The sequence below is a fragment of the Anomaloglossus baeobatrachus genome, chromosome 6, assembly GCF_048569485.1.
Source record: "Anomaloglossus baeobatrachus isolate aAnoBae1 chromosome 6, aAnoBae1.hap1, whole genome shotgun sequence".
NCBI classification, from domain to species: domain Eukaryota; kingdom Metazoa; phylum Chordata; class Amphibia; order Anura; family Aromobatidae; genus Anomaloglossus; species Anomaloglossus baeobatrachus.
In genome coordinates, this window is record NC_134358.1 from 550,312,781 (window position 1) to 550,323,597 (window position 10,817).

Sequence of the window (10,817 nt, forward strand, 5' to 3'; positions counted from 1 at the left end):
TAACAAGATTCCCGGTGCCGGCATTGGCCACACAGCCCCAAAGCATGATGGAACCTCCACCAAATTTTACTGTGGGTAGCAAGTGCTTTTCTTGGAATGCCGTGTTTTTTGCCTCCATGCATAACGCCTTTTTGTGTGACCAAACAACTCAATCTTTGTTTCATCAGTCCACAGGACCTTCTTCCAAAATGTAACTGGCTTGTCTAAATGTGCTTTTGCATACCTCAGGCGACTCTGTTTGTGGCGTGCTTGCAGTAACGGCTTCTTTAGCATCACTGTCCCATACAGCTTCTCCTTGTGCAACGTGCGCTGTATTGTTGACCGATGCACATTGACACCATCTGCAGCAAGATGATGCTGCAGGTCTTTGGAGGTGGTCTGTGGATTGTCCTTGACTGTTCTCACCATTCTTCTTCTCTGCCTTTCTGATATTTTTCTTGGCCTTCCACTTCTGGGCTTAACAAGAACTGTACCTGTGTTCTTCCATTTCCTTACTATGTTCCTCACAGTGGAAACTGACAGTTTAAATCTCTGAGACAACTTTTTGTACCTTCCCCTGAACAACTATGTTGAATAATCTTTGTTTCAAATCATTTGAGAGTTGTTTTGAGGAGCCCATGATGCCACTCTTCATAGGAGATTCAAATAGGAGAACAACTTGCAAGTGGCCACCTTAAATACCTTTTCTCATGATTGGATACACCTGCCTATGAAGTTCAAAGCTCAATGAGGTTACAAAACCAATTTAGTGCTTTAGTAAGTCAATAAAAAGTAGTTAGGAGTGTTCAAATCAAGAAATTGATAAGGGTGCCCATACTTTTGCACCGGTCAAATTTTGTTTAAATGCGGATTGCACATTTTCTGTTAGTACAATAAACTTCATTTCAATCCAGAAATATTCCTCAGTCCATCAGTTATTAGATATATGAAACTGAAATAGCTGCTGCAAAAATCCAAATTGTTATAAAGAAAGAAGGTTAACATTAATAGGGATGCCCAAACTTTTTCATATGACTGTAGTTATATTCTTGTACATAGGGAGCACATAATGACTTTATGTAACCAAACCGTGCAGAGCTGTACATAGACCACTGTAATAATACTTCTTTCTGTGTCCTAAGTAAACCTGATGTCCATTATACATTTTTTATTGTATATGGATAAGTGTATGTATGTGAATGCACGGTGGGTAAAGATGGAAGAACATTGTACATATGCCACTCAGACATAGCGGACTCTTAGTGTCTCCTTGTGGCCTCGTTACTCTTCCCCCTAATTTGCCCTATCTATTCTCATTTGTTATGTGTCCGCTCAGTAATTTTGCTGCCTTCTCCACAGGCTCTGTAGACTGATAACCTAACCTCCACTAAACCTCGATCACACAGACGTCTGCCGGGAAGCGGACAATCCAGATGTCACGTGGCTGCAGCATCGTCCACAACTAAACTACGGTAAATTGGATCTAAATATTTGATGCACTTTCCTGTTTTAACCTCCCTGCTGGTAAAGGGAATCTAACTTTGTTAGGACATATTGTAGGACCGGCATTAGCATTTTTTTTGTTCCAGATTCTGACAATTTATCCTCTAGATTTTCTTCTCAGATTTCATCCTTTGCAACGCAACTTGAAATCTATGATAAATTTGCAGAAAAATTTGCACCATTGCATGATGAAATTGTGCAGCATAATAAAGCCCATGAAAATGTAGATTTAGTATCACAAGGTGAGGTGGACCCTCCAAGCCCAAGGTCTGGGTGGGTGTAATGCTGCCACCAGGGGGAGCCAGAGCTCTGCAGCAGAAGACACTACACAGAGCAATGAGAACCAGGAAGTGAATACACAGCGTTCTCATACACTACCTCACAGCACAGCTGAGAAGCAGAGCTGCAGGGCATGCGAGGAATGGTCAGGTGGGCCGGGTCAAACAAAGTACGGGCAGAAGCAGGACCAGAGGAACGAGCAGAAGCGGAGTCAAAGTCAGGCCAAAGTCAGTACCGGAGGAAGCAACCGAGTGGGGAAATAGGAGAGGGGACAGAGGACAGGAGGGACGACCAGGGGATGGAACACAGACAAGGGCACGGGGGCACAGGAACAGACAGATCAGGATATCACTCACAGGACCAGCAATCACAGGCAAAGCAGTGCTAAGCTTATAGCTGGCGCTGGTTCACTGGAAATGTCAGCTTTTAAGGCATTCAGAGTCTGGAAGTGAGGCCCAAGAGAAGGCTCCGCCCCCTAGCCATGTGGACGGGGAGGCGAACCATGACAGTGGGCACATGGGATATGTGCATCAGTACAAAAGATAGGACTTGTGGAACACAGTCAACCACAGGCAGGTGGACAATGTCCAGGAGACCTCAGGCTGGTAAGCGGGATGTAGGAAACAGCAGGCAAGTGGAAGATGTCCCAGGGACCTCAGGCAAGCAGGTGGGATGTTCAAAACCTCTGGCAAGTGGGTGGATGTCCAAGAGACCACGGGCAAACAGGCAGGATACGCGTAGGAGGTCGCAGAAAAGCGGTTGGGATGCTGGACCGCTTGCAAGTAGGAGGCGTCAGGAAACCACAGGCGCATAGGCAGAAAGCAGGAAACCGCAGACAAGTGGAAGAAATCTGGGGACCACAGGCAACCCAGCAGGATGCTGGAAACCACTGGCAAGTGGGAGACGTCAAGGAGCCCACACACAAGTCAGAGGGATGCAGGAAACTGCAGGTAAGTGGAAGCCTTCTAGGAGACTACAGGCAACCAGACATGATGCTGGAAACCACTGGCAAGTGGGAAATGTCAAGGAGACCACACACAGGTCGGAGGGATGCAGCAAACTGCAGGCAAGTGGAAGACTTTTAGGAGACCACAGGCAACTAGGCAGGATGCTGGAAACCATGGCAAGTGGGAGATGTCAAGAAGACCACAGTCAGAAGATAGGCAGGATTCAGGAAACCGCTGGCAAGTGGAAGACATCTAGGAGACCACAGGCAAGCAGGCAGGATGCTGGACCGCTTGCAAGTGGGAAACGTCCAGGAGACCACAAGCAGATAGGCAGGATTTGGGAAACTGCAGACAAGTGGAAGACATTTAGGAGATGATAGGCAAACAGGAGGGATGCGTAAAATCACTGGCAAGTGGGAGACGTCCAGGAGGCCAAAGGTAAGTAGATGGGATGCAGGAAACCAATGGCAGGCATGTGACTGGTGAATGGAGCAAGACAGAGACTTAGTAATATTGATGTCTTAAAAGCAAGACACAAGGCAGTGTCTTGGTGAGCCTTGTATAGGCCTGAGCGGATTCTCACATGGGATCACACCAGGGCCATCTGCAAAGCCCGACGTGCAGCACAACAGGGTCTGGCGGACTGCGGTAAGGGGAGCAAAGAAGGGATCCAGGACAGGTGTGTAAGTACCTTTGGGATATGATTCCCAGGGCACTGTCCTCTTATTAAGTGATCATATTGTGCAGTCGTAGTGCTCAGTATTGGACATAGTATTCCACGCATGTCCCGTGGCCCTACTTGTATGGCTCTCTATATCACCCAAGAGCTTGAGCTGAAAGTGGCCTTGGTGGTCACAGTTTTCATAGCAGAGTGTGAAATTGAAGCTACGCTGCGGGCTGTGGCCATCTTTACGGTATAGTGGGCAGCTAATCGGTACGGTGTTGGTTGCCTCGTTGCGCTGCGTGCTCCGCCTGCTTTATTCTCACAGTTTGTAAATACTACAGGCCATGCACTTTTACAGCTGGCGCTAACAGCATTGTGGACAACCTGCCATTTCTAGCTGCAGAGTGTGCAGATGTTGCTGGCGAGTGGCGCATTTGTTGGATCCAGTGGGAAATTGCTTTTTTCCCTTTAAGTTACGCTCGAGTAGAAGCAATGTCGTGGCTAATCAGGAATGGTGACAACAATGTACATTCTTCTCGGCATTTGCATATTCTATTTTGGTCATTATATATGGTCTCGTGGGACAGCGTCATGCCAGGGAAATCTGACAAATCTGCCAGCTGTACCTGCTTCCTGCTCTACGAGGAAAAAATAGTTTCCTGTAGGTGCGTCAGTCACATCGGGAGCAAGAAAATCCTCTTAATACTGAGGAAATGCGGATGAATCTCTTCTCTTTTATATCTCCACTTACATTACTTTGTCCATATTATTAGACTGCTGCGAACCATGAACCCCTTAAAAAACCCTTAGTCCCATGCAAGAAAAAGACCACACCAAAATTCTTAACAAAACACTCCTTTAATGGATGGAGGTCGGTCACAGCCATAAATTGTAAACCTTATAAAACTCTCATAACGGGCCCAAAGGCCAAAGCACATCTCAGTGCAAATATCAAGCACCAGCCGGACTCCCGGCGGAAGAGCAGCAAATCAGCGTTGTAAACATTTGCATGACCGCGCTGTGACTTCTACCAACGGAACTTCACCTGTAAAGCAACAAGGGAGGGAGGGTGGGACAGCTGCCTCCGGGTCTTGCAACAGCAAGGAGAGACCGGACAAGCTGGATACTGGGAATATAAGGAGGAGGAAAGGTGGGGGGGAGACTGCCATTGGACCACATTAAGCAAGGGGGAGGAGAACTTGCATGGGCAGAATTAACCCCATCAATGCTGGTCACAGCAGTCAAAGGCACCCAGTTAAAGGACTGGAGTGCCCATAGACTGCTGCGAACCATGAACCCCTTAAAAAACCCTTAGTCCCATGCAAGAAAAAGACCACACCAAAATTCTTAACAAAACACTCCTTTAATGGATGGAGGTCGGTCACAGCCATAAATTGTAAACCTTATAAAACTCTCATAACGGGCCAAAAGGCCAAAGCACATCTCAGTGCAAATATCAAGCACCAGCCGGACTCCCGGCGGAAGAGCAGCAAATCAGCGTTGTAAACATTTGCATGACCGCCAAGGAGGAGCAAAGTATTTATACTGTGCTCCGACCCCCACCCAGCAAGAGAAGGGCTTGCTCAATTCCGTCCTGTAGGTCGGAAAGAAAAATGTCAAGGCCTATGTCGCTAAGGTGCACCCCATCGGGCAACATGAGGGACACATTGTTACCCTCAAGCTGTCTGTGCCGAATGGCGAGGCCACCTCTAAATCGAGCTAGCCTCGTCATTCTGGCATTAAGGTTGCGTCTAGAACGCTCCACCGCCTCTGCGTTCCGAGCACCCTGCCAAACGGCACGCGGAATAATCTCCGACCAGACCAAGATAAGTTCCGAAAAAAATCCATGAAATTTTTCAAGGTCGGAACGCATCATAGTCCACAGCTCGGCGAAGCGGACGGAACATAGGTCATTTCCCCCCGCATGAATGATGAGAATTAGCGGGGCTGAAACAATGCGGGACAGGGAAACCACTTCTGGCAGCACCTGAGGCCATGTAAGGCCCCGAATACCCTTCCAGAACACTTCCACTCCACGAAGGCCAAGGCATCTTCCACCGGGGCGCTGCTCCGCACGCTGTGACGCCCAAAACAAATACGAGTGACCCAATATGCAGACCACCGGGTTTGAACCTATAAAGAAACACATATTAGAACAGTAATAACTCAGGTCTAATATAACGAGCAAAGCATGAAGAACGCCAACGACCAATCCTCTGAATTTCCTGATTGGAGAGGCCTGCGCGAGCGGCCTCGGTAGCCGCGCCAATCCGAAAGGAATGGGTACCGAATTCCGCCGGATGTAAGCCCAGGTTACACAAGCATTTACGAAAAATAGACAAAAACTGAAAACGAGTGAGTGGGGAACCATCTTCATGGGAGAAAAAACAAAAACCGTCACGCCGTAAGGACAGATATGTAGCAACCAACATTCTAGGGCAAACCGCGCCCTGGATGGCATACAAAGGGACCCAGGACCCAATGCCCGCAGGGTCAGTTTTGGACTTCCTTATACGAATGCGCAGACCCCCGTCGCAATAAGAAACGTCGTCAAAACGCAAACCACCAGGTCTATTCTTTGATAAAGGGACCAGCTCCCCAATGCGAAGTGCACCAAAAAACGCCAAGGCAAACGCAGCTGAAAAAAGGGCGGATTCAAACGGAGATGAGCAAAGGCGGGGAATGACTGCAATCAAGCGCTGCAATAAAGAAATCGAAATAGGGCGCCTGCTCTCTACCGAGATTTTGCTTCTTTTCCAACCTTTTAGCACCTGACGAACGAAAAATACTTTTGTAACATCCGGCCAGCCACGGAGACGAAAATGAAAAGACACGCCTGAGAGGCGATGCTGCGCCACAGAACCTGAAAAGCCGGACTGAAAAAGGTGGAATAAATAATCACATGTGGCCTCCAGACGACTAGCGTCACAGGACATAACCGGCCTATCACTAGCAAAAACAGACCACTCGGACCATGCCTTACCGTATGCTTGCCAGGTTGACTGTGTCACCGAAGATCTCATTAACGGCATCAATTGGGCTCCACTAGATCCCACAGGTACGATGGGCACGGAAGACCCTCCAACTGGGCTGAAGGGGACAGCTCTCTGAATGCCTGCCACTGAAAGCGAGAAAGAGAGTTAGCAGAAGCATTATGAACGCCAGGAACATGGCGGGCCCGAAGCAAGATATTCAAAAACAAACATTTCAATACTAGAAATCTGATAAGCCTAATAACCGGGGGAGAAGAAGATGTCAAGTAATTAATAGCATGGACGACACTCAAATTATCAGAGGAGAAACATATTTTTTTATTGCGGAGCTCGGATCCCCAAATGACAACTGCTGTCACAATTGGAAAGAGCTCAAGAAGAGTATTATTACCTATGACTGCTGAGCTGTGCCAGCTTGCGGGCCATGTCTCCGCACACCACTCGTCACCAAACATAACCCCAAAACCAGAGGATGCCACCGCATCAGAAAAAAGGGGTAAGTCGTCATTAAACACCTCTGATGTCTGGAAGTAGGTCTGGCAATTATAGGACAATAGGAATTCTCTCCAAACCATTAGATCCGAACGAAGAGGGGGCGTTATACGAATCCTGTGATGGGGAAGGCGAATACCCTTGGTGGAAAGGGACAAACGCCTGGAGAAAATCCTGCCCATGGGCATGACACGGCAAGCAAAAACTAATAGCCCCAGCAAAGACTGCATTTGCCGCAGAGTAACGCTGCGAACAGAACAAAAGCCTTGGATGAGCTCAAGGAGCTTAGCAACCTTCTCCTGTGGGAGGCGAAAAAACATACCAACAGAATCAATTTCAATTCCGAGAAAGGACAGCGAGGTCACGGGACCAATAGTTTTATCGGCGGAAAGGGGGACACCAAAAGCGGACATGAGGGAACGAAAAGAATCCAAAAGGGTCAAACAGACCTGGGAATCCCGAGGGCCAACAAACAAAAAATCATCGAGGTAGTGAATGACCGATCGGATTCCCGTTTCACACCTGAGGACCCATTCTAGGAACGAGCTAAAAAGTTCAAAGTAATGACAAGAGATAGAGCAACCCATGGGGAGGCAGGTGTCATAATAGAAAAAAACGTCCACGGAAAGCCCTAGGAGGTGGTAACAATCCGGGTGCACTGGCAGAAGGCGAAAGGCCGACTCGATGTCAGACTTGGCCATCAACGCCCCAGGCCCCGCCTCCTTCAGTAGGATGACGGCTCTGTCAAAAGAAACGTACGAGACAGATGCATCCGCTTCAGAAATCCCGTCATTCACTGAAGAACCCTTTGGGTGGGATAAATGGTGGATTAAGCGAAATTTGCCTGTTTCCTTTTTTGGGACAACGCCCAAAGGAGAAACACGCAAATTAGGAAAGGGGATGTTATGAAAGGGGCCAATGATTCGGCCCATTAAGATTTCGTGCTGCAGCTTTTCTTGCAGCACAAAAGGTGCGTCCTTTGCGGATTTCAAATTGGTTGCAAAAACAGGGCTCCTAGAAAAATGAAAAGGGATGAAAAAACCAAAAGTAAAACCGAAACGTAATTGGGAACCTGCGTCTTTATTGGGGTAACGGTCGAGCCAAGGCCCCATCGCCGCTACGCTCACCGGGGTCCTTGGCTTCAGATTTTTGTGAAGATTTTGCCGGCAGTTTTGAAGGGGCGCGATTGCATTTGACTGCAGCGTGGGGGCCCCCGCAGGCAGAGCACTCATGCTTGTACTTACAGAGACCGAAAAATCTGCAGTGGCCTTCATTGTATAACCAGCAGCAGCCGGGCCTGCGGACGACCGCTGGCCCTGATCCGGCTGCATGACCAGGGGCCGCTGCGTGAAAGGGGGTTGTATGTTTTTGAGCTAACATAAGGCGAAGCCACGAATCAGTCGCCTTCACACCCCAGCCTAAGTGTGGTTGGAGTGCCAGGCGCCTGCGAAACTCCTCATCATACTTCCACAAGGCCGAACCACCATGGGCTTTATATGAATTATAAATGGAGTCTAAGTAAATGAATAACTCGGAACATCGCTCAGGGTGTTTCTGCCCCATGACACAACCTAAAACCGCAAAGGCCTGAAGCCAATTGTTCATGGTACGGGCAACCTTCGGTCTACGTTCAAAAGGCTTATCGCCCGCTCTGCGCTCCTTATCGACCGCATGCTGATCAGTAGACACCAGGGACCAAATATCTACGTAGTCGTTAGCCCAAATTTTGTCTATTGTTTCCTGGTCTAAGTGGGAGCCAAGGGGCGAAACACCACAGAAGAATGTATCCTTGTGTATGTCAGCACGCACCGGGGGGGGGTTTTTGAGTAATTTGGTTGAAATAGGGGTTAATGTGAACCTTATTAGGCCCAGGGGGTTGGACCTGAGTGGTTAAGGCTTTTAAAATAGGAATGATAGACGGATTATTCCCCCAAGCCCCAGCATAAGAGTACTCACCACTTCCTTGAGGAACCGGGGGAGGCTGGGTGGGAGCAGGTGACATCGGCAGGTCCACTTCAGCTCTATTCTGGCGAGACGATCGATGAGACCTACGACCCTCGCTGCGGCGTGGACTCTCTGATGACCATGACAAATTGTCAGAAGAAGACGGCGAGCGCCACCGTGAAGATCTTGAACGATGGCTCCTGGCTGAAGCCCTGTGACGCCGCGAACGGCTGCTCCGGCTACCATGAACCCGGCTACGCGGGCGACGCCGGCCAGCGGTGCGAGAGAGCGAGGAAGAAGCAGAGGAGGACCGTGCGGAGCGGGTACCACAACCACGGTGACGATGACGGCGTGACGGGGATCCAGCACCCGCACGTTCAGGATCGGTGGCTCGGGGTAGGATGGTAGCAGCCGTACCAGCAGGGGGCATCGCAGGCAGACAAGGGGTTAATAAAGAGGGGTGAGAGGGTATGGGAAGTAAAGGAGCAGCACCTAAGCAGCCAGAAAGGGGGTGGGTGGTGGGGGGGTTAATAACATCAGGAGCAGTAACAACGGCTGCATTTACTATAGGGGGGTTTATAGTAACAGCCTCAGCAATTGGCTGAGGCTGAGAAACAGGGACCTCGCTGGAGGATCCACTTGAGCTAGCTTGTGCTCCCATTATAGCAGCTGGCAATGGAGGATATTGCAGCAGAGCTGCGGGGCTGAGGGGGTTAATGCCAGTAGTGCTGGGGACAGTGGATAATGGCGGCGCCGCTCTCCCAACGTGACAAACAGGAGGCGCGGCCACCGCACTTAGTAACTGGCAGGTGGGAGGAGGCAATCGTGCTTGGGTGTACAGTAAGTTTTGAAAAAGAGCGGGTCGCGTCCCACGTGACCGCTGCGTAGGCGTGGCCGGGTAAGTGGGCGGGCGTTCACAGAGCTGCGGCTGCAGACACAGGGGAGCCAAGCTGGAAGTGTGAGCTGGGGGCGCGGCTACCGCGCTCCTTAACTGACAGGTAGGCGGTGCAGGGGGGTTGACTGTAGCTGCAGGGGGCGCGACTATGGCTGCAGGGGGCGCGACTATGGCTGCAGGGGGCTTAACAGTGCGGCGTGAACGCCGAGGTTGTGAAGGGGGGCTAAGGGAACCTGGGGACCGGGAACGCTGCGCACGGCGCTGGGGTGCAGAATCAGGGCTTAAGCGCACAGGGGGGCGAGCGCGCCGCGCTGACCGCCTGCTGGCAGGGATGAACACAGGGGCAGGAGCTGTATTGTCAGGAAGGACGGGACGGGACGCTGGCTAACAACAAGAGATGACAGCCATGCATCCCCTTCCCTCCTGATGCGCTCAAGGATGGCAGCGGTTAGAGCGTCCGCCATTACTCACTCTCTCCAGGGGCACAGCGACACAGCTGTCTCCGGGTCTTGCAACAGCAAGGAGAGACCGGACAAGCTGGATACTGGGAATATAAGGAGGAGGAAAGGTGGGGGGGAGACTGCCATTGGACCACATTAAGCAAGGGGGAGGAGAACTTGCATGGGACAGAATTAACCCCATCAATGCTGGTCACAGCAGTCAAAGGCACCCAGTTAAAGGACTGGAGTGCCCATAAACTCATTCACTGCCAAAAAAAATATATAACACATCACAACAATGGACAGTCGCCACAATTAAAATATAAGGGTCTCACGCTCAATTTAAATCTCAAGATCTTCGATTGCATGGGTTCAGTTATCTGTTAAATTTGGCTTTACTTCCTGGTTGCGTGACTTTGTAGAGGAGAGAGTACAGGACATTTCCTCATGTTATCACCCTCCTACCAATCTTTATTTTTTTTTTTTTATATAGCGCTAACATATTCCGCAGCGCTTTACATACATCAGGAACACTGTCCCCATTGGGGCTCACAATCTAAATTCCCTATCTGTATGTTTTTGGAGTGTGGGAGGAAACCGGAGTACCCGGAGGAAGCCCACGCAAACAAAGGGAGAACATACAAACTCCTTGCAGATGGTGTCCTTGGTGGGATTTGAAAC

The 10,817-nt window shown here is 49.7% G+C and overlaps 1 protein-coding gene across 1 annotated transcript; it reads right to left on the minus strand.

Annotated features, from left to right (window-relative positions):
* Positions 1-4,211: 4,211 nt before the first annotated feature.
* On the minus strand, positions 4,212-10,231 carry LOC142244601 (uncharacterized). The gene is made up of 3 exons (XM_075316857.1): positions 10,168-10,231; positions 8,814-8,933; positions 4,212-6,493 (listed from the first exon to the last, which is right to left on the minus strand). The coding sequence occupies exons 2-3, from the start codon at positions 8,857-8,859 to the stop codon at positions 5,523-5,525; spliced, it is 1,017 nt and encodes a 338-aa protein (XP_075172972.1). The 5' UTR covers positions 8,860-8,933; positions 10,168-10,231; the 3' UTR covers positions 4,212-5,522.
* Between the last annotated feature and the right edge of the window lie 586 nt (positions 10,232-10,817).

Excerpts from the sequence above, each read along its gene's own strand:
- LOC142244601 (XM_075316857.1), bottom strand. The coding sequence starts at position 8,859 with ATGTCACCTGCTCCCACCCAGCCTCCCCCGGTTCCTCAAGGAAGTG. Across the intron at positions 6,494-8,813 it reads CCCGGTTCCTCAAGGAAGTG|TGGCAGGCATTCAGAGAGCT; the intron begins GTGAGTACTCTT and ends TCTCGCTTTCAG.